We start from the raw sequence: 22950 nt of genomic DNA on the forward strand, positions 1-22950 counted from the left end.
ATACACCTAGGGCCTGCTTTTATCCCAGACCTGGGTCTGACATCAGATACATTTCAAATAGATGATTTTTTACCACACTGAGTTATCTGGGGATTTGTTTCACCTTTTGCTCAATCTAATGATTCAAACTTCATGTTATATTTTTCATCAAATTAACTTGTTATACAAACATACACATTTATTTCTTTACCACACACAAAACGTCATATAACATAGCTAATCTACAGTAAGTCATAAGCTAACCGTAAGTTACACAAACATACCCATTTCCCCAGCAATATAACTACAGTAATTGGCAACATTTTTACTTTTCTACCAGAATGATGAACTTGAACACAAAGATTCATCCAGCCGCCCAGTGGCATCACTGTAGACAGCTAGTCGAAGTCGAAGCTGTCTCAGCCGTCACTCAAGACTCCTAGACTATGCATCTGCCGCTCACGCAGTACTCTACCTGTCCCTTTTGTCTTTGTGATTGACGCATGAGAACCGCAGACTCAGCTTTTTCCATTTCAAAATAAATGTCAGTTCTTAAGTGACACAGACATTGGGACATGAGTGATCCAGTAGTTGAGACGCTGCTCTCTACTTCACCCTACTCTACACTACTCCCCCCTACTCTACCCTACTCTATAGGACCCAACCCATTACCATGCCATGATTAGCTCCATTGCCAGAATGCTTCTCCAGTGATACTCTGCACTTGCCAGCGTGAAGTTGAATGTTTTGCCCCTTACTGTTAGTGTGTTATAACTCTCTTTCCCTGGTAGAGTCTGTGTTCTCCTCAACTTGCACACCTGCACAGACATCGACATGCTTGAGGAATTCGCTTACCTTCGCACACCTGAGGGAGGGCGTGTCCAGCTGGAGCTACTGCCCAATCAGGGCATGCTCATCAAGTAAGTCCCACCCACATTTGACAGGCTAGTTCTCTGCCTAGGTGAAGAAAACCAGTTGAAGGGGCAGATGATTGGTCATCTAGGCTCTTTGTTTACTTTGTTTCGTCCCCTCTTCCTTTCTTTCTTTCTTTCTTTCTTTCTTTGTGTTCAAACATGTCTGCTCTACCTAACCGAGGCACTGTTAATGCTTTTAAAGGGCACGCCTGGTGTGTTTTACTGTGTTTTCCTTCCCTGCTCTTTGATTCGCTTGCTGAGCTCCGATTGACCTTTTGACCTCAGCTCAAGGTCCTGGCTATGGGTGCATTCAAGACATCGACCCCCTCTCACAGATTTCAGTGAAACCAGTAATTCAGTCACAGAGCACCCACATTTCACAAACACACTCAGATTTTCTTTTTCACCTCTGCAAACAAATAAAATAAAAAAAAAAGCCCTAAATGGTGTTCACAGTGTGAACAGTGGGCCCAACCCTGTGCATGACATGTGTGGGAATTTCAGCACATTCACGTTTAATAACTCACCTAATTGAACCACGAGCTCAAATCCTCCATCTCACAGCGTCTGTTTGCAATAGGCTGGCCAGTAGTGTCTGGAATGCACCCTTGTCTCACCGGGTGTTGATGAATGGTGTTTGCTGTCTCTAGGAACCCCAGCCCCGCTCTGGGGGTGGAGTATAACCCCCTGCAGCTTCCTGGGGCGCAGCCGACTGACAGGTACCCCATACTCTGACTCCACCCCCCAAACCCCCCACCCGCCCAAATTCCACTCAGCCTGCTCATCTTCCCCCCTCCGTGTGTCCTTGTTTGTACACTTTTTTACTTCATTTTTTTCAACCCCGTCTATCTTATTTCCGTCGATACTTTTCATTCCAGTTAAGTTGCGTGTTCATTTTTCTGCCGTGTTTTTCTCCTTTTGGTTTTTGTTTTGGTTTAGTGTTTGTTTTTCGTTTGGTGCTGTTCTTGTGAATTCACTGCATAACGTCGTTCTGTTTTCTTTCTGGTTTATTGGTCTGTCAGTTGAGTTTCATTGACTGTGAAGGTGGTTTCTTGTGTTCCATACTGACTGTGTGCAGTATTTGTTGTTTAAAGACATTTGTTTGTTTTAAGACTTTATTTATATTACTGTTGGTTGTCTGTGTTGGTCAGTCTCTATCTAAAATAAAGAATGACATCGCATATCCAGCCAAATATTAAGTATATACAGAAAAACAGCGTAATGTAGATGTTAATGATGGTACACAAGTTGTATGTGCACAACTGTTATCCTCAATACTTCATTGTATTTTTTTTAATAAGGCGTATTAGACCCAGATATTTAGATACAATTTTAGATGTTCATCTAATTACCTATTGAAACTGGCCCAAAGCACTAATTCTGTGTGCATTACAGGCATCACACGGTGACCCGCGGCATTACTAAGGGGGTAAAGGAGGACTTCCGTCTGGCGATGGAGAGACAGGTGTCTAGATGTGGGGAGAATCTGTTCACTGTGTTACACCGATTCTGCATCAATGAGAAGATCATCCTTATCCAGTCCTTACCCTAAGGCCTTTGGCTTTTGACCTTTGACCTCTGAAGCCTCTAACACTGACTGTTTCTACTTGGGACTGAACTGTGCCTCTTCATCACCATGGGGGTTTGTCTCTTGATCCTAAGCCTCACAACTAGTTTCATAACCATTAGCGTCAAACCATACCGATGGGCTGTCCCGTCATGCTGTGATGAAACGCTACTTCTCAGGACTAAGAAACTCATACCCCTGTACGACATGTGATTTTCCTCTTCTTTACATTTTTCAATCCTTGATATTGATGAATATTCGTATAGGTTAGCTGGATAAGTGGGTATGTTTAATGCTTTAGGTATCTTGAAGTATTCCATTGTCAGGACCGTGTTATGTTTTTTTTTTTCTTCGTTGTCTCTTCATATAACTGTGGCTGTTTATAAATAATGTCATAATCCCCTAAAGGGATATTTGAAATAAATGCAAATGTTACAATTTTATTATTATTACTTGTTTCATTTATTAATACAAACGTGTGAAGCAGACATCACTTGCCATACAAAGTTCGTAAGGTCATGAGGCATTTGACACTGAGCAGAATGGAATGGTCATCAGTATGTATGTTAACAATGAGTAATCAAACTGTTACCCTCCCATACATGACACAGGATGCACATTTCAAATATAGCTTAAGGCCACAGTGATATTTACAACACTAATAAAAAACTACTTTTGCCACATCCTTGACCTTAATATGTTTGAATTCTGTGCCTTTTATCAGCTTCTGGCTGCTGGTAGCAATAACTGGATTTTGGTTATTTGCAAAAATATCTGAGGGGCTTTTCTGGGAAACATGACAAAACCAAAACAATCTGGGTTTCCCCTGGGCTCTATAATCTGTCACTGAAGTTTTAACCTGACCCATCCGTAATAACAAACCAAGCCACTTACAAAGAGACATTCCGACAAATTGACATACGCGCATCACACTGGCGGGTGGAAATGGGCTTGTGGAAGTCAGTGAGAAATGCTAACGCTGCTAGCAACACTGCTTTCCTTCCACCATCCCTCACCCATCGCTCCTGGGAGGCTGAGTGGGCAGGTTGGCCTGCAGGACTGCTCGGAGGTTGGCCCAGAACAGCCCCTGCTTTGCCCTCTCCTGTGGCCACTCTAGGTAGGTGCGCCTGGACATCATGTTTCTGAGCTGGTAGTACTTGGAAGGGATGAGGTAAAGAGGCAGAGGCTCCAGAAGAATCAGCATCACACTGTCAAATCCCCTGGCCACACGCTGGTGGTTGGCAAAGCACAGTTCGTAGTGACACCACTGGCTCTGCACGAAGTCCAGGGAGAGGACGAAAATGCTGCGCCGGCTCCTCTCCACGCACTGCAGGATGTTCTCCACGATCGGCCTCCCGGGTATGAAGTCTCGTTCGTGGTGACACACACGGAGACCATGACGAGCGGCGCCTGCATCCCCGCCCTCCAGTTTAGGGATGAGCTGGCCTTTGACCCAGTCAGAATTCCGTTGACTGTAGGATACAAAGGCATGGAAGATCACCCCCTGCAGGTCCTCTGGTCGGTCCCGATTCACCCTTCCTCTATGTTTTATATGGGCCCACTGGAAGATCATACTCATGTACCATGGAGCATCCAGCTGTCGACAAAGTACTGCTACTGCAATGACTAGAGCGACTGCTGGCACCAAAATGGTGGTTGCAAGAAGACCTGCACTACAGGAAATTGCTGGAAGGCTGAAGTCTTTCAGGAGAGTTCCCCTCCAAGCCTCTGGGTAGCTGCAGTGATAACTTCTCGGCCAGTGTAGCAGTCTGATCTGTGCTGCCATTGTCTCTCCTGTTACAGATGCGAACCCTCGCAAGGAACATGTGCAGATGAAGCTGTTATGACTGGCATCTAGATCCTGTAGCTTGGGGCAAGTCCTCAGAAAGTCTAAAGAAGGAGACTGGAGGGAGTTTCCTCTGACCAGTAATCTCTGAAGGTTTGGAAAAGCTGTGCAGTCTGGGATATCGTGAAATCTGTTGTTGGTCAGATCCAAAATTTCAAGTGAATCAAGTTTCAAAATGTCTGTTTTCATAACAGTAATATCATTATTTTGGAGGTCCAACTCGATAACGTTCTTGGGTAGGCAGTGAAAGACTGAACTGTCAAAGCTGTTTGAAGACAAATTTAAATGTACAATATTTGAAGGCCAAACGCAATCACCCTGCTCACCTTGATACGTCAGTTTGTTCTGGCTTAAATCCAGGTTCCTCAGTGAATCCATGAGATGAACTCTGCTACTAAGCTGCTGCAAATCCTGGAGGTTATTCCCCCTCAGCAACAAGATCTCCAACCTTACCAGAGTGTCACACTCGATCACACCCTCACTTTCTCCATCCCGAGAGAAGACCTTCTCAGACAGCGCGCAATCAGAGAGATCCAGCATGTGAATGGGGGAGCGTGCTTCAGGACAGGTCATGTGGATCATTGGTGTCTGTGCGACTGTGAGGTTTCGGACAGGTGTGTTGATAATGAAATCATACAGCATTTGCTGCGAAAATATGAACACCGTCACAATCGCTTGTCTAATATTTACAGATTCCACACGTGAAGAGAGGCTCACTTTGCTACCGTCCTCCATGTTGTTAAATGTTAGCCCAGTGAAACTGATATGCTTCACAGAGGAGGAAAGAAGAATATTAATGGCACTTGTGAAATGCTTCCAGGTGGCTGTTATGCTTGCTAAAACCAGACGGGTGGCCTTCATTGTTTTCCGTTGGCTTACTGCTCTTCCTAGTCTTTCCCCTGTTATACCAACAATTTCTACCTCTGAGAAAGATGTGAGGGCATCTTCCAAAATAGCAAGGTCACAATCAGACTTTGTTGAGATAATGATTTTTTTGGAAACTACATTTGTGAGGCTCCCAACTTCGTAGCTGGTGCTATCTGACACATACAGGGTCAAACTGTTTAGGTGAAGTCTTTGTATAAATGCGAAGTCGTCATTCTGGATCACTTTTGCACTTAATCCCAAATATTCCAACTTTCCGAGATTTGAAAATTCAACTCCAAGGGTCATATTAACAAATTCATTGAAACTCAGATCCAAATACCATAGGTTTGGAGTCATCAGTAGGTATCTCTGATCTAAAAGGCTGTGGAGCTTGTTATGGGACAGATCCAAAAGTTCTAGGTAATGGGTAGAGCGAAAAACCTCCCGATCAATTCTCTCTATCGCATTGTAGGAAAGGTTGAGGAACCATAACCCGGATGTTTGATGGAAATCCTCTTTGCCCAGAGCTTGAATGTGATTGCACGAGAGGTCCAAGGCCTCTATGGATAGGGAAAGCCAATCAGGCACAGAAGACAGGTTCTGTGAGGACAAATTCACAATGGTGGTGCTCATGTCAGAGCTGAGTGAACAGGGTAGGCATCCAAAGAGGACGAGCATGACCCATATGATGGAGTCCATCTTGCCCATAAGTCTGAAACAATGAAGGAAGAAATCAGTGAGATAGTAAATATGGGGACCCTGTAGAATTTTTTTCTGAAATAAGGCTATTCACATCTTCAAAAAAGAAACTACAAAAAAACCTATATAATACATTAAATAGCTTCTCAAATAAAGACAAACTCTTTGCATCAACCAAAACACAGGTGAGATTTAAAGCACATTTTAATTCAGCACGGATATTCTTGACTAAACATATTAATGACAAAAACCTGTCCTGTTGTTGTAAACTATTCTGTGGATGATTAATGAACCCTAGTTTAAATATCAAGTTCACAAATGAACAGAGGAAACATTGTCAATGGCTTAACATCCCACTTTTGAAGTTTGCATTTATTTCTATTATCTTTTAATTATACTTCATGTCAATTATATTCAAGTCTTAATTGTAGCAATACAAGAGTTTGTATGGACATTATTGCTTCTAAGTGAGATTCCCCTTCTTCTGACATTAAAACATGCAATTACAACATATATAAATATTCTGTTCTTTCAAAACAAAGAAACATAGATGTGCCTGTCATTCATATTTTCTGTAGTTTAAAATGTTGTTGTCTAAACTTTGATTTTGTTCCCTATATTTTTAAGCAAACTATCTTTTTGATTACGAGTGGTAATTGAAAACGTAATTACACAAATTTACAATGCTCACCTGTTATGAGAGAATCCAACTCAGGTCCTGTTTTGGGCTGTTCAGGTTTAAATGATGAAGTGCTATGTTTAATCTGCAGTTAACAAATGTGCTTGTTTCTTGTCAAAAGTCTGTATACTGTCGTGACACATAACTCAACCGCACAGTCTGGTCTACTCAGAGTGCAAGCAGAAGTGAGATGCACTCTTAAAGCAATATTCAAATTTCACTTCCCCCAGCCTAACACACACACACACACACACACTCCTATAAAACCAAATGCTCTTTGTTAAGAAGTTAAACAAACAGCCCTGATATTATCAAAGCAATTTATTGCATCCTGACAACGGCGTCCAAATCTCTCTTCCCTTTCTTTCTCCTTTTCCTGCATTTCTTTCAAAGCCTATGCATTGAGCCTTTATGATGAAGAGAACAAAAACAGTAAACTGTTAGATGTTACATTACTGTTACACAGTTCACAGCATTTGTTTAAATCAGATTTGAAGGCATTTTGTGTGAGACCATAGGGTACTGGGCGAGATAACACCTGGAATCCTCTGAGATTGGTCTTTAATATCAACGACCCTTTTCGGCTAAGTTTTTCCGTTTAATGTAGAAAACAAGGGCTCGTCCGGGATTTGAACCCGGGACCTCTCGCACCCAAAGCGAGAATCATACCCCTAGACCAACGAGCCGATATCCAAGCAGCGACAACCAACAGATTAGATAGAATCCATGATCATTTTATATTTGATGATACGCGTTAGCCAAACCTTCTGTGTCAGATATCTTTGTTAAACTAAATTTCTCCATGGGTGGAACAGTTAAAGTTCCTTTAGCCACTTATTCAACAGAGATCAAGTTTCTGCTGTGATATACTCACATTCACTTTAACACTGCAGGGTATTTTATTTCGTATATTTCTACTGTGCAATGTGACAAAATAGTGCACGAAGGTTGCGATGACCACCACACTTTGAACTACATTGCATAATGCAAGTGTCACCCGGTCCGATCTGTGATTAAATCGCGCATATCAGAGTCGCACTACTAGTAGGCTAGCTATCGCAGATCCTCTTGAACGTGCCAGTTTCCGTGAACCGGTAGTTGACCAAGTGCATCCGGCCATTATGTCGTCTAACAAAAATGGCGGTGTAAATACTGTTTTGAACAGGTTTCGAATGACAGAAAATTAATGCACTACTATTTGCTTTTTATTCCTCTCTCTACTCATGGCTGGGTTACCTCCAGGAGACCCGCAGCTGGTCTCTATGATCGTTAATCACTTAAAAACTCAAGGTCTTTTTGATCAGTTCAGGAGAGACTGCTTAGCCGACGTGGATACAAAGGTACGCAAGTGTTTGTTGTTACTTGATAACAATGGTGTGCATTATGACAAACGATAGTGGTCAACCTGGTTATTAAATGTCATCAATAGGGTTAGACTGTTGTGTTTTTACTGAATGATACTTTAACAGTTTATAGCAAGACTGTTTATTGAAAGCTAATTGACTTAAAAAGCTACCGCTACCTTGGTAACGTTGGTGCCAGACCTTAGGAAAACAGGCTAGCTGTTCAAACAAAGTTAGTGTGGTATATGTGCAGTGCCTACTGCCTACCACTCACATTTACACTTCGTTAGACCGATGTCGAATATGGAATTTCCATATTTTCTCCATCTTTTTGTATAAAAGTTAATCTTCAAATAAGTTGATATTTAACTCTACGCATCCGTTAACATTCCCTGTAGCAGTTTTCATATTTATTCACTTAGTATGTACATGTTTCCAGCCTGCTTATTTGAACTTGAGGCAACGTGTGGACAACTTTGTGTCAAATCATCTCTCGAACCACACATGGAGCCCTCACCTCAACAAGAACCAACTGAGAAACAACATCAGACAATTAGTTCTGCAGTAAGTTCGTACAGCCCACATACAGACACTCTTTGACAGTTTGAAAAGTGATTTACAAACCATTGATTGCATTCTACTGAAGTTTACTTGCTAAAACAATGCATTTTCACCACATTCACATGACTTACTCGTTCTAGAGCCCACAGCAAAGCTTCTCTGTCCTTACCTGCCCTGTACTGGAGCATTGACCCTTTAACATTTCACTTCAATTTATTGTATGTGACAAATAAAAACACTTGAACTTGAACTGTGTATAATGTACAAATGCCCAATACTGTATACATTTGTGTGTCCAGATCTGGAATGCTCGAGCAGGGAGTGGACAGAATTGTGGCTCAAGTGGTGGATCCAAAAATCCACCACATTTTCAGGCCACAGGTTGAGAGGGTGGTCCAGGAGTTCCTGTCCCCAGGCAGCCATGTTGAGGAACCCCCAGCATATTATTATTCTCCAGGGGAAGACCTCCACCTTCCACCTTCAGGTAAGAATACTGCTAATCTATCTTTGATTCTGATCCTTTCTTTGAATAACTAAGCCTAAATTGATATTTTGCAATTGATGAGTAATTTGTTGAAAAAAAACATATGGCTAAAAGATAGCCTAGTGTGCTGTCTATCAAAATGTTGCCCGTAGTTTTTAATGTGTGATTGTCTTTGCTCTCAGCTGTGTTGTCAGCACCAGGCACTAGTGCAAATGCCATGTCTATCCTGGACACCATCAGCTCCCTGAACCAGGGCTCAAGTACTCTAGCGGGAGAGGAGAAGGGACAGAAGGGGGAGCTGGACCTAGACGACGCTGTGCTGAACGGCAGCACCGGGGAGCAAGACATGAGCCTCGAGGAAGAGGAGGGAGAGGCGGTGCAGAGTCCGCCCGGAGAGGAGCAGGAAGAGGGCGAGAAGCCTGCGCTGGATGTGTTCAGCACCGAGATAAAAACCGAGGATGTGAGCGAAGAGATGGACATAGACAGAGAGGCGGAGAGCGAGGAGGTGCAAGGGGAGGAGGAGGAGGTAAAGGAGGACCCGGCCGAAGAGGAGAGGGAGATTAAAGAAGAGGAGGGCAAGGACAAAAGCATGAGTAGATCTCCCTCTAAGACTGCAGAGGAGGCGCTGTGCCGAGATCAGGACACGAACAAGACCATTAATGAGAAGCAGCACATCCGACAGAAAGCCAGAGAAAGGCTCAAAGAAGGTAGGATGGCTGCTGTGCATGGGTGTGGATGATGGATAATCTAACCATTTGAGTAACATGAGTAAGATACTTGCAATTCATGGAGTAGTGGTCTTTTTAATTTATGTTCTTACAATAGAATATGAATTGAATGAACATGAGTATATTAATGAACTGCTGTTTTAACACAAGTACAGGCCATGACGGAGGCATTAATGTCATTTTGTTTGTATCTGAACTGTATCAGTTCACATTAGTTTGTTCACGCATTTATAATTCATTCTGTTTTGAATTGCCTTCACCTCTAATTTCCTGAAAACTGATACCACGAGGGCCTTTTCTAAGAGAAGAACAATCAAATGGTTTCTGTGGGTATCTGACATATGTTCATGTATCTTTCTCTAGAATATTCCCTGGAGGATTCCGATCTGGAGGGTCTGAGTGACATCACAGTGAGCTCTGTCCACACCAGTGACCTTTCCTCCTTTGAGGGCGAGAGTGATGGGGAGCCTCAGCCCTCCGAATCCACAGAGGAGGGCGAGATCACATCTGAAGGTCTTTTGTTTATATGTACACTTGTTCTAACAATTAATATTATTACTAATAACAGCAGGCTGAATGTTGATAGCACTTCTCTGGTTATATTAACATACCTTTGTAAATAATAATAATATGAATTAATTTAACTAATTAATTCATTTAAATACTTAATTAATGTAATACTCATAATGCTTCTCTAAATATTTGTATCTGTTTAGATTATTTCAGCATGTAAAATCCTCATTTAAAATATCTTCTAGGGAGATCAGTGGGAGAAGCCTTAGAGGTTGACGTTTAACCGTTTTTTCTGTCTGTGTGTGATGTACAGATGAGAAAGCAGAGGAGACGAAAGCCAGCACTGACGACGGCGAGGAGAACAAGGAGCGTAAGCCCGGGGCTCGTCGGCAAGGCTACGTGCACAAACCGTTCCTCTACTCTCGTTACTATAGCGACTCAGATGATGAAGACACCGTTGAGCAGCGCCGGCGATCCGCGGTGAGTGAGTACAGCCTCTCTTGGCTGTCATTATTGTATTGCTCCATATCCATGTCACACCCAATTATGGCTTATCTTAGAGGTGTATATTCAATGCATGCCATTTTTTACTACCTTTTCAATGAGGGAAAACTGCCTCTGTTTACCTCAAATAATGCCTTAAAGGTGCCCGAGGCAACATTAGAGGCTTGAGACTCGAAAAATAAACGTTCAATTTCTAGTCTTTTTTTACATGTAGTAAGTTTCAATAACTCCATACCATTAGATATCGACATTCAAGGAGCAAAGATGAGACGTCGTTGTGTGGTGAGAACTGATAGAAAATCGTGCTGCCAGCGCCGCTGGTGGGGAGAGGCAATTTTTTTTTCAAATCTTTATTTATTGGTGGCACCAATAAATAAAGGGCTACGCTCTTGCGGCTAGTTTTAGCGCCCTTTTTAACGCCCAACGTATTAAAAAATGATGCAAATGTTCTAATATGGTGAAGTAAATGTCAATATCATAAAGATTGTCTTATCCAGAAAATTTCCATTTTGATGCCCTAATGTTGCTTTGGGCGCCTTTAATATGTGCATGTCCATGTCCATGATTTTGTCAATAGGCCAAAGACAAAGAGGAGAGACTACTGAAGCGACAGCAGAACCGTGAACGCTACGAAGAGAAAAGGAGGAATAAACAGGTCCAGATGGAAGAGCAAGGTGCAGCATTCAAAAGATTTGACTTCTCACCAAATCTCTTCTGCACTATTCCCCCTCTGGCACAAGTTAGAGGACTCGTTAGGCTGTCAAGTGTCTAAAGGCAGATGTGTGCACACTTGTTGCATTCTTGGTGTGGAGAGTTTACTTGGGAAGTCATGTGAAGTCAAAGTCAAAGTGTTTATTGTTGCATGCACCAAATTGCTTCAGCACAGCAAAATTCTTAAGACTTGGCCAGCATCATCATCATCTACGCAGTAGACGTCATACAGATAACAAGTAATATTTACCAAAAAACAACATTTAACTCTAACACTATAACAATAAAACATATAACATATAACATGAACATATAACATTAACATGTGTGCACACTTGTTGCATTCTTGGTGTGGAGAGTTTATTTGGGAAGTCATGTGAAGTGCCATGTGACTGCGTATGCACTTTATGCAATAAATCCCCGGAAGATCTGAAAATTCTTTCATCGATGTTTGATGCAGCTAAAAAGAAGGCCGTCGCTGATGCACAGAGACCCAGGGCCAAGGAAGCGTGCAGGGAAAAGAAGGTGCTGGAAAAGAAGGTGGCCCTCAGCAGAAAGCGAAAGAGAGATTCAAGGTGAGGCTGTGTAATAATTAGTGTCGGGGTTTCATTTAGGATCTGCATCCCTTTAAGACCTCTCAAGGCTATGATGGTTTAAGTGATGCTCTGTTGGTTATGCTTACTTGTTTAGGAAAGAGGGTGATACTGGAAACAGAAAGAAGGGTGATTCAGAAGGGGATGCAACGAAGAAAGATGTAAGTATCATCCTCTGTCATAACTTGTGTGTTTTGCCAGGCAGTGGTCACAGTGTCTTTGCTATTGTTATTTTTATCCTCAGTTATATGTTAGTATGTCGCTTTGGATAGAAGTGTTCGCCAGACAAGTAAACTCAAACTTTCTCGCAGGACTCTCATAAAGTGGGCACCTCAAGAGGCCTGCCCTCAAAGTCTCAGAGGAGGGTCTCGGAGTCCTCCGTGTCAGACGAGGCCCACCGGAGGAAGAGCAGCAGTTTCTCCGAGGAGCCCGGTGAGCCCAGGAAGCTGTCGGACAAAAAACGCACGCATTCTTTCATCCTGGATCTGGAGCAGGGGTCCGAGGAGCTGCTCCGACAGAGGTCCTTGGGCAAGTTCGAACGACCGTCGCGCATCAAAGATCGCAAAGACAAGGAGAGGGAGCGCAGCGTCTCCGACGAATCGGCTAAAATCAAGCAGAAACCCGAGAAGAAAGCGGAGACACACGGGGACGAGAGCTCGCAGAGGGAAGGGCCTGAGGCGAAGGCCTCGTCATCTGAAGACAAAGGGGAGAAGAAGAGCTCGAAGCTGAAAGTTGAAAAGAAGAGGTCCTCTGTGTCGGAAGGGTCCGCTGTGGAGGAAGGGCAGAGAGATGTCGGGTCAAAGAAGATGAAGTCTCCCACAGCGGAGGCCGTGAAAGACAAAGAAAAGGAGAAAGAAAGGACCAGAGGAGAGAAGGTGGCGGGTAAAAGCGATCCTAGGCAGCCCATCCTTCATCCTGATTCTACTGGATCCTCGGAAGAGAGGTCTGACCTGGAGCTGGGGTCGGAAGGGATCAGGAGAAAGGACCGATTTATCAAGGAGGGCCTGAAACGATCAAGGAGTATGACTGAGACGAAGCATGTAGAGAAGCACAGGTCCAGGCTCGACAGCAAGGACTCTGACAAGGAGAAGTCGAAAGGAGCTCTCAGCTCGCCAGAGCGGCAGAAGCCCACCTCTGAAACTGAGGGAGATCCCCGGCGCGGCAGAGATGTTGAGCCTGGATCATCCAAGGGGAAAACGTTGTCCGAGAAATCAAGGTCCAAGTCGAGAGAGGAATCGAAAACTCCAACACAATCCAAACCGGACAAGAAAGCTTCAGGTCAAGACACTAAGAGTAAAGCTGCGACCTCAGTCGGTAAAACGGACTCGACAAAGGAGAAGAAGAAATACGGTGGTGCAAAAGAGGAGAAGAAGCCCTCGGAGGAACTATCCTTCGAAAAATCGCAGGAGACCAAGAGCGCAAAAAAAACGAGCGAAAAGAAGGCCAAAGATCCCGAGAAGAAGGGAGAAACACAAGCTGACAGGAGAGGCAGCAAAGCAGCGGACGTGGCTATGGCTTCCCCTCTTTCTCCAGTCATGCCTGAGACCCCCGAGACGCCTGTCTCTGCGAAGGCCTCCGAGCCCAAAGAATCGAGCGTGGAGGTAGACCCCACCGCTGCCACCAGTACGCCTCCAGCCACCAGTGTTGTTGCCGTTTCTGACGACGCCTTCGATGCCCTGAGTGACATCACCCCAGAGCCTGAGGATGAGGATGTGGCCGCGCGGCTCGGCGAATGCGAGGAAGAGCCGAGGCCCCTGCCAGCCGAGGCTGCCGCCCTCCTGAGCCTGATGGAGGTGTGCAGCTCGGCAGAGAGGAGCTTCGTCACGGAAACGGAGCCGGAGCCGGAGCCGGAGCCTGAAGTGGTTCCAGGTGCAGGGTTGTCATTACAGGAAGCTGACTTGAAAAGGAAGGAGGCAGCCCTCACTCTGCTGTCCATGGACCCTGACATGATTCTCTCGCCGAGTCTGATTAACAGTCACATGACCCCAGTTGCTACGGAGGCCATCACCCCACCTGAGGAGCAGGCCACGCCTACCGTTGAGCAGGTAGGGGAGGAGTCATTGGTCGATTCTTCTGGAGACGTTCAGGGAGCTGAAAGTTCTCAACCATCACAGGAAATGCCTGCAGACCAACACGTACATGGTGAAGGTACAGTGAGCTGTCATTATGCTCCCGTCTGCTTATGTCATTAATGCGTACAGTACATTTGATTCTATTCATTATATATTATATTTGATTCTATTCATTATATATTATCTTTGATTTGCAGATGTCTCTGACAGCATTGCGGCCCCAGTAGAATCTACTGTGGTTAACCCAGAAGAAGCTACACCAAAAGTGAGGATAATGTGTAGATAATGTGTAGTGTGTAGTGTTGAGCATTTCTCTCTTTTAAAGAATACATGATCGTCTCCTGTTGTCTCTATACATTTTTATAGTGTGTCTGTATAAAACAGGATGACACAGAAGAGGAACCCATGGCGGAAGAAAAGCCCTCTGCTGCCTCTTTGCCCTCTCAGGTCACATCTGGAACTACAACATCACAGAACATAGAGGGTAGGATTTATTTATTTATTTATTACGTTAACATATTTAATTGTTTGCAGCGTCTGCTATTGTAGATCAGCTCTTTGTAGAATCCAGTGCTTCTTTTGTAATGCATTTATTTATGTATCTACCGGTCTAAGTGTTGAGAGATTTTCCTGTTCTGTGTTCAGTGGATAACGAAGAAGTGAGAAGTGAGAACGACCAAGACTCCCAGAGTGCCTCAGCTGTGAGTAAAGGCGTTTTGAACCAAGTTGAAAGTTGAAGTAGAGGGAGGTGGTGGAGCTTCTGAAGTTCACCCCCATGTACTTTTGTTTCTCTTTTCAAGGATGTGAGCGCAGACGCAACTAAACCGAAGGGTAGACGCAGAAGGCCGTCCAGCCAGTCTTTGGCCTCTCCATCAGAGACCTGTAAGATCTTAGCACCTTCAATACTTCCACACCGTAACACCTTCAATACCACAACACCACAACAAAGACATACCAAATGAAACCCCTTCCATTAAAATGATCATTTGGTTGTCATCTATAACTAACCAAAACTAAGCTCTTAATCTGAGCTCTTCATAGGGCACGATACCACACTGAGTGACCTGTCCGTCCTCCGTTCTATTCCGCTCCAAGGCTCGACCCTTACTGTGTCTGACATCACTGAAGTGGCCCAGGCAGACTCCACGGAGAATGAAGCGGCCCCCAGCAGTACAGACGGTACTCCATAACCCTTTCACTAAACTGAGCAGTGTGATTTGCTTAGTTTGATATATATGCTGTATGTTTTTATGAAACTGTTGTCCCATGTTATAATGTCTGATTCTCTCTGTGATAACCTAGAAGAGGTCCCCAGTGAATCTGCTGTCACAGAGGTATGTCGTTTTTTTACTGGCATATTAAACTTGGTTTGTGTAAACTTCAGTAGACTGATGTTAGAAGCCGTAAAAGTACTGTTTATGTGTTCATAATGTGGGGATTCTGTTTCACTTAAACAGTCCGAGAAGTCTGAGAAGGACCAGACAGAAAAAGATGCCTCACAGGAGACAAGTAAGTCTAAAATGGCACAGTGATGTTATCCTATATACAATTCAGTATATAAATGAATACAATTGAATTGAATGTGTATTTTATTCCTGGTGAATCTTTTTTTTTTATAAATCTTATACATGGACGAGTGTCAAAATGCCTTAAGCTATTTCTGATTCGTAAAAAATGATTATCAGAAAGTTCAAATCAAAATTATACCTATGTAATATGTGACGTGTTTATCTGCTTACACCACAGAAGTCATTTAAAATTGTATTTCGCTTTAATAATATTGTCTATTTAAAATGTAAAAAACCCTGGTCCGTACACAAATAGGAAGTGTAATGTAGCTGTTTGCAGTTCTTCAGGAATATTGACTGTATTTTCATAACTGAATTTGAATATCATGTAATGGAGGCTCTGATATGACCATGGTTCACTTCTGTGCTGACCTGGCAGGTGTTACTCCTGATGAAGCTGCTCAGGTGATGACAGGCCCAGCAGCTGTAAGTACTGGCTCCTCAATGCTCCTCAATGCTCTTCAATGCTCTTCAATGCTCTTCAATGCTCTTCAATGCTCCTTAATGCTCTTCAATGCTCCTCAATGCTCCTCAATGCTCCTTAATGCTCTTCAATGCTCCTTAATGCTCTTCAATGCTCCTCAATGCTCCTCAATGCTACTCAATGCTCCTCCATGCTCCTCAATGCTCCTTAATGCTCCTTAATGCTACTCAATGCTCTTCCATGCTATTCCATGCTCCTCAATGCTCCTCCATGCTCCTCAATGCTCATTAATGCTCCTCAATGCTCATTAATGCTCTTCAATGCTCATTAATGCTCTTCAATGCTCCTCAATGCTCCTCAATGCTCCTCAATGCTCCTCCATGCTCCTCCATGCTCCTCAATGCTCCTCAATGCTCCTCAATGCTCCTCAGTTATGAATGACTTCATGAATCTCCAGGGCATTCTATTTCATTCCTCAAACTGCAGGAAACATGTGAAGGCATGGTCCTTTTGGCCATTATGAATGCCTTATTAATTGTGTGTTGAAAAACAACTCACAGGACATTTCTGTTTTTCATGAATCATTTCTGCACTGATGCTTAGTAGAATGACAAACTGAATTGAACATGTGAGTTGTTGCTGTTGTTGTTGATGATGATTTGAAACAGGACCCGCCTGAGGAAGCACAGGTGACAAGAGGAACACGGAGGGGGCGCCAGGCCAGACTAGTCAAACAGTCCAGTGAGTAGCCTGTGTGTGTGTGTGTGTGTGTGTGTGTGTGTGTGTGTGTGTGTGTGTGTGTGTGTGTGTGTGTGTGTGTGTCTAGCTGTGTGCGTGTCCGTCTGTGTGCCTATCTGTGTTCTTGTGTCTGTCTGTATTTGTGTCTGGGAGCAAGCTTCTGTTTGTGGCCATTATTTAGATGTATGTGTCTGTGTGTGTAGCGCTTCACTGTTGCTAATTTCAGGTCCCCACACACACACACACACTCTTGTGTTGCAGGCAGCGCCTCTCAGTCGGACGGTCAAGAGGAGGAGAGAGGGTCAGATGTGTCAGAGATGGTATGAGATGGGCCCTTATGCCCCTTATTCTGCCTGATGCTGTGGATCTCTTGTTTCTCTGCTGATTCCCTTATTCTGCCTAATGCTGTGGATCTCTTGTTTCTCTGCTGATTCCCTTATTCTGCCTGATGCTGTGGGTCTCTTGTTTCTCTGCTGATTCCCTTATTGTCCTGTTCTTCCCGTTATCAGGATGAAAGGTCCGAGGGAAGAGTGACCCGTAGAGGAAGACGGAGGGCTCCAGCAGCAGCAGCCAAGGACTCCAGTAGGACTTATTTCTTTTCACCAAGTCACCTTACTCAATGTTTTATAGAGCTTTTGTAGAGTTTTTATCAGCGGGGCCAGCTGGCTTGTCTTGGCTGTAGCCATTTCTGCTCTGTAACCCGTCTTTGCTTCGGCAGGTAAATCCAAGGCAGAGAAGGAGGCCAGTGGCCAGACCGCTGAGCAACAGGTAGAGGTGAGCGTCATGAAATGAACTTCATCCTTATTTCACAAGCATTACACAAGGAATTTACAGGAATTTGTATTTTTTTGTTTTTTTTGCTCTTCTTTCCCAGCCGGACCCCGAGAGTGGGAAGGCGACAGAGCCAGAGGCCCCAGAGCCAGAGGCTCCACGTAGGGGTCGCTCGTCCAGGGCAGCCGCCCCACGTACGTCCTCGTCCCTCATTTGGGGTCCTGCCTCCGCCCCTCACTGATAATGGTGGTGTTAATGTGTTGTGTGTTCTGATTTTCAAGTCATGTGACCTTTATTCTCCCTATCAGCCTCTGACAGCCAACAGGAGGACCAGGCAGGAGAGGAGGTACAGAAAGACGTGAGCTTATCCTTCTCTCCTCTGTAGATGGTTAACATTAGCCTATGATGTGTGACATGGGAATCATATAACCACCACCAAAGGGCTAGATGAGTCTCCTTATTGTTTGTGTTGTGTGTGTGTGTGTGTGTGTGTGTGTGTGTGTGTGTGTGTGTGTGTGTGTGTGTGTGTGTGTGTGTGGTGTTTTTTCTGTATCCAGACTGAGAAGGAAGAGGAGACCCCTGTCACCAGAGGAAGACGCTCTGGAGCCCAGACTAAAGAAGCTCCCACAGGTAAAGACAGAGCGCTGCTCATCACACACTTTACCATGAGGACCAGCATATACTCATATCACTAATAAATATCACTCACAACGTCACAGATATAAGTGCTGTAGATGATGTCTCAGCTGCCATAGGTATTTGAGGACCAGCATATACTCCTATCACTAATAAATATCACTCATAACGTCACAGATATAAGTGCTGTAGATGATGTCTCAGCTGCCATAGGTATTTGAGGACCAGCATATACTCCTATCACTAATAAATATCACTCATAACGTCACAGATATAAGTGCTGTAGATGATGTCTCAGCTGCCATAGGTATTTGAGGACCAGCATATACTCATATCACTAATAAATATCACTCACAACGTCACAGATATAAGTGCTGTAGATGATGTCTCGGCTGCCATAGGTGTGTGTTTATGTGCTACATGCCCCAGTGAAGGGCTGTGTGGTTTGGTTGTTTCCTTCTTCACTCCTGTTATGCAGCAGGGATTCTCAAACGTCCACGACACACAGCTGAAGGTCATATGTTGCCTGGTGTGTGGTATCTCCGTAACAGTGGCAGATACGGTAGACAGGCATGTGTTATGACTATTCCAAGACCTGTACTAATGTTCCAGACAGTCCAGACCCTCTTTGTGTACTCTTTTATTCAGTTACACACGATTTCTAATTCTGGAGTGTTTGGAAGCAGACATACATCTAGCCACTACAGTGCGATGTGCCAGATTTGAATGCAGTGCATGTGCTGGAAAGCCGATATCTGAACATGCTTCTGTCCCCACAGGTAGGTCTGGTCTGAAGAGGAAAAGGTCTGAAGAAACAGAGGATTCTGGGGAGGTGAGTAGATGGTAGAAGTGTGCTGTAGATTCAGATTTATTTGATCAAAGGTAATGGTCGTATGATCTAAGTAAGTAAGACTTTATTTATATAGCACATTTCGTACAAGAGTTTCAGTTTAAAGTGCTTTACATAAAACCACAGGTGCTTGAGAACTACTGAACCCGATTCATTTTGTAAGGGAGAAAATCATTTAGAACAAGGTGTTGTTTTTGTGAATGCTTTGGTTCTCTACATTGGTAAAATCTTGCTTGCAGGAAACAAAGCAGCAAAATCAACATGCATGAATAAAAATTGCATTTGCTCTATATATACTCTTGCTCTGAAGTGCCCCCTTGTGGTCAAGTCACCCATTTTCACATGATTATTTCAGGTCAGCCTCACACCCAATATGTAAAGCACTGGCCTTGCCCACAAGGCTCACCCAGCCTGTTTGTTTTAATGCTTTTTGCAACAACAGAGATGTGATCCACCATGCTGAGTCATTTTGTGTGTGTGTGTGTGTGTGTGTGTGTGTGTGTGTGTGTGTGTGTGTGTGTGTGTGTGTGTCATAGGAGGTGCCTGCTGAGGAGAAAGCGACCTCCGTTGTAGCAGAAGGGGAGTCCTCCTGCCAGCCCTCTGAGGAGACCACTGGTGAGACGTCTCATGATCCCTACTGTAGAAGATGTCTGTATGTAACTGGGTCTCCTACGGTCCTTTCTATAGGAGATGTCTGTATGTAAGTGGGTCTTCTACGGCCCTTTCTATAGAAGATGTCTGTATGTAACTGGGTCTTCTACGGTCCTTTCTATAGAAGATGTCTGTATGTAAGTGGGTCTTCTACGGCCCTTTCTATAGAAGATGTCTGTATGTAAGTGGTTCTTCTACGGCCCTTTCTATAGAAGATGTCTGTATGTAAGTGGGTCTTCTACGGCCCTTTCTATAGAAGATGTCTGTATGTAAGTGGGTCTTCTACGGCCTTTTCTATAGAAGATGTCTGTATGTAACTGGGTCTTCTACGGTCCTTTCTATAGAAGATGTCTGTATGTAACTGGGTCTTCTACGGCCCTTTCTATAGGAGATGTCTGTATGTAACTGGGTCTCCTACGGTCCTTTCTATAGAAGATGTCTGTATGTAAGTGGGTCTTCTACGGCCCTTTCTATAGAAGATGTCTGTATGTAAGTGGGTCTTCTACGGCCCTTTCTATAGGAGATGTCTGTATGTAAGTGGGTCTTCTACGGCCCTTTCTATAGAAGATGTCTGTATGTAAGTGGGTCTTCTACTGTCCTGTCCATAGATTCAGAGATGTCTTCATCTTCTACTGTCCTGTCCAGAGATTCAAAGATGTCTTCGTCTGTCATTGTCCATGTCCAGCTGTGCCCATCTCACTCCTTTTCACCTTTCTGTGTTTTTTTGTCCGTCTCAGCATCGGGTCTGCCTGAAGGTCACGAGGAGAGCAAGCAGGAGAGCGCAGCAGAAACAAAATCTGATAATGTGAGTCTGACTCATGGCCACCTCCTCCTCCTGTCTCAGTTAGGAGTTCAACCCCACCTCCTCCTCCTGTCTCAGTTAGGAGTTCATCCCCACCTCCTCCTCCTGTCTCAGTTAGGAGTTCATCCCCACCACCACCTCCTCCTGTCTTAGTTAGGACTCATCCCCACCTCCTCCTCCTGTCTCAGTTAGGAGTTCATCCCCACCACCTCCTCCTGTCTTAGTTAGGAGTTCATCCCCACCTCCTCCTCCTGTCTTAGTTAGGAGTTCATCAGCACCTCCTCCTCCTCCTGTCTTAGTTAGGAGTTCATCCCCACCTCCTCCTCCTGTCTTAGTTAGGAGTTCATCCCCACCTCCTCCTCCTGTCTCAGTTAGGAGTTCATCAGCACCTCCTCCTCCTCCTGTCTTAGTTAGGAGTTCATCCCCACCTCCTCCCCCTGTCTCAGTTAGGAGTTCATCCCCACCACCTCCTCCTGTCTTAGTTAGGAGTTCATCAGCACCAGTGGCACAGAGCTGAGATGAGCAGTGGGATTGTGCAGTTGTGGTTTACCCCTTTTTCCCCTCAAAAGACCCATGGTGTTGATTATGGGCATTGATTATTAATGTATTTGACTAAGTGCTTAGACGTCCATCTTAGTTTAAGCAGCAATAAGGTGGTTTGTTGGAAAACTAGTTGTCAGAGACGAGAATCCTTACAAACACCGATAACAGCACAGCTGGCACTGATAAAAGGCTTACTAGCATGCTGCCTCATGTCTCTGGGTGATCTAGTTGGCAATGTGGCAACAACAGGTGGCTATATGACTAAACACTTGACTACATACCGTGACAATTCATTTAAAGATGGTACTAGTTGCATACAAACAAAACTTTTTTTTAACTGCTTGGCAAGAGTGAAGTTGTTGCATACTGTGTCTTTTAATGATGTTGACTGGTAACGTCTGGTTTGGACACAGGGGGAGGAATCAGAGAAGCCCCAGAAGAGGACACCTCGCAGGGGAAGGCCAGCCAAGGCAGCAGCTGCTTCCACGGAGGATACAGGTACTCACAGCCGCGTGTGTGTGTTAGTGTGTTAGTGTGTTAGTGTGTTAGTGTGTTAGTGTGTTAGTGTGTTAGTGTGTTTGTGTGTGCGTGCGTGCGTGCGTGTGTGCGTGCGTGTGTGCGTGCGTGTGTGTGCGCGTATGTTTGTCACTGTATATATAAGTGTGTCTGTCGTCTATGTCTTCACGTCACTTCAGATGATTGCTTTATTTGTCCCCCACAGACAAGGCTGCACCTGAGAAGAAAACCAAGAAGGGAGAGGAGCAGGAAGGAGAGCAGAAAGAGGAAGAGGAGGAGGAGGGGGATGAGGAAGAAGAAGAGGAAGATGGAGGAGAAGACGGGGATAAGGCCAAACCCAGAGCCACAACACGCTCTGCGGCGCGTCTGGAGGCTGAGAAGTGAGTCAGCTGGACCACGGAGCACCTCATCTCAGTCTCATCTCATCCCAACGCACCACGCTGCTTCTGGGTTTATTTGATCTGTTATCTCTCTCTCTCTCTCTCTCTCTCTCTCTCTCTCTCTCTCTCTCTCTCTCTTACAGGAACCGACCCGCCAAGCCCTCCACTCGAGCCCTGAGCAAAGCCAAGGAGGGAAGCACTCCCAACAAACGGTATGTAGACATGTCCAAGTCTCTCTTTCTGTGTGTGTGTGTGTGTGTGTGCGTGTGTGTGTGTGTGCGTGCGTGCGTGTGTGGGCACCCCTATCCCAGCAGCAAATGTAACTTGTTTCCATGTGTTCTTATTGTAGAGCAAAAGGACAGGCCTCCACTGCAGCCAAGGGGGCGCGCAAGCGTGATGCCAGTCCCCCAACTCCACGTACCCGAGGGGGGCAGAAATCAGAGGAGCCCCCCGCCAAACGCACAAAGAGATGAGGACCCAAATACCTGTACATGGACTATAAAGAACAATGCATTAATTGTTTTTATTAATTCATTCACCTTTTGTAAATAGTTTTTTTTAATTAGATGCTTCCAATGGCTTACTCCGTTCTTTTTGCTCAAGTGAAAGATATACAGCCCTGTATGGGAGAGGAGGTGGTTTCGGTGGGTAGACGGGGCTTGCACAAACAGCAGTTAAATGTGTTCTTGCCCGTTTTAGTTCCTGTCAAAACAGTTCTCTGTGACGGCTGCTGACCCTCACGTGACCCTGGTGGAGGCGTATCTCTTATATCAGCTGGGGGAGAAATCACAGAAAGTGCCATAAGCCAGGTAGCAGTCCCACTCGGATTACTCAGAGTTGTTGTGTTGAGGTGTTTTTAACTAGATTCCACATGGGGTCGTCTTGTTCTTAATCTGAGGCCTATTTTGACCACTTGATGATATCTCAACAGAGTTGCGAAGATCTTGTTCAAGTCATCTGAAATATACAACGTTCGTTTAAAATTACCATGTCTGTATTGACTTAGGTCCG

The 22950-nt window shown here is 44.5% G+C and overlaps 3 protein-coding genes across 4 annotated transcripts in view; 2 read left to right on the plus strand and 1 right to left on the minus strand.

Moving 5' to 3' along the window:
• ints10 (integrator complex subunit 10) overlaps positions 1-2855 on the plus strand; it is a 10086-nt gene extending 7231 nt beyond the window's left edge. The window contains exons 16-17 of the mRNA XM_080843203.1: positions 806-899; positions 2289-2855. Coding sequence (XP_080699329.1) covers positions 806-899; positions 2289-2445 — 251 coding nt within the window. The 3' untranslated portion in view covers positions 2446-2855. The remainder of the gene's footprint in view (positions 1-805; positions 900-2288) is intronic.
• Positions 2856-3472: 617 nt separating this feature from the next.
• On the minus strand, positions 3473-5881 carry tlr1 (toll-like receptor 1; the record flags this gene model as incomplete). The annotated part of the gene is made up of 1 exon (XM_080843862.1): positions 3473-5881. One exon carries the CDS (start codon positions 5879-5881, stop codon positions 3473-3475), a length of 2409 nt encoding a protein of 802 aa, XP_080699988.1.
• A 1838-nt stretch (positions 5882-7719) lies between these two features.
• On the plus strand, positions 7720-22950 carry bod1l1 (biorientation of chromosomes in cell division 1-like 1). 2 transcript variants are annotated; one of them, XM_080844119.1, is made up of 32 exons: positions 7720-7891; positions 8334-8458; positions 8755-8939; positions 9122-9646; positions 10031-10180; positions 10494-10660; positions 11262-11358; positions 11856-11970; positions 12086-12149; positions 12300-14136; positions 14258-14325; positions 14445-14544; positions 14706-14761; positions 14861-14942; positions 15156-15239; positions 15363-15394; positions 15518-15569; positions 16008-16054; positions 16721-16793; positions 17052-17110; positions 17300-17372; positions 17509-17564; positions 17665-17755; positions 17870-17919; positions 18119-18191; positions 18977-19029; positions 19584-19662; positions 20436-20503; positions 21457-21541; positions 21765-21939; positions 22083-22151; positions 22289-22950. In XM_080844119.1, the coding sequence occupies exons 1-32, from the start codon at positions 7775-7777 to the stop codon at positions 22410-22412; spliced, it is 5031 nt and encodes a 1676-aa protein (XP_080700245.1). In that variant the 5' UTR covers positions 7720-7774; the 3' UTR covers positions 22413-22950. The 2 variants fall into 2 exon arrangements, with proteins under 2 accessions (XP_080700245.1, XP_080700246.1); XM_080844120.1 differs by having other exon boundaries at positions 15366-15394.

The sequence above is a fragment of the Sprattus sprattus genome, assembly GCF_963457725.1.
Source record: "Sprattus sprattus genome assembly, chromosome: 8".
NCBI classification, from domain to species: Eukaryota; Metazoa; Chordata; class Actinopteri; order Clupeiformes; family Clupeidae; genus Sprattus; species Sprattus sprattus.

Bases quoted from the DNA above. Each gene is read 5' to 3' on its own strand.
- bod1l1 (XM_080844119.1), top strand. From the start codon at position 7,775: ATGGCTGGGTTACCTCCAGGAGACCCGCAGCTGGTCTCTATGATCGTT. The intron at 10,661-11,261 runs GTGAGTGAGTAC...TTTTGTCAATAG, and splicing joins AGCAGCGCCGGCGATCCGCG to GCCAAAGACAAAGAGGAGAG. The intron at 17,565-17,664 runs GTGAGCGTCATG...CTTCTTTCCCAG, and splicing joins CCGCTGAGCAACAGGTAGAG to CCGGACCCCGAGAGTGGGAA.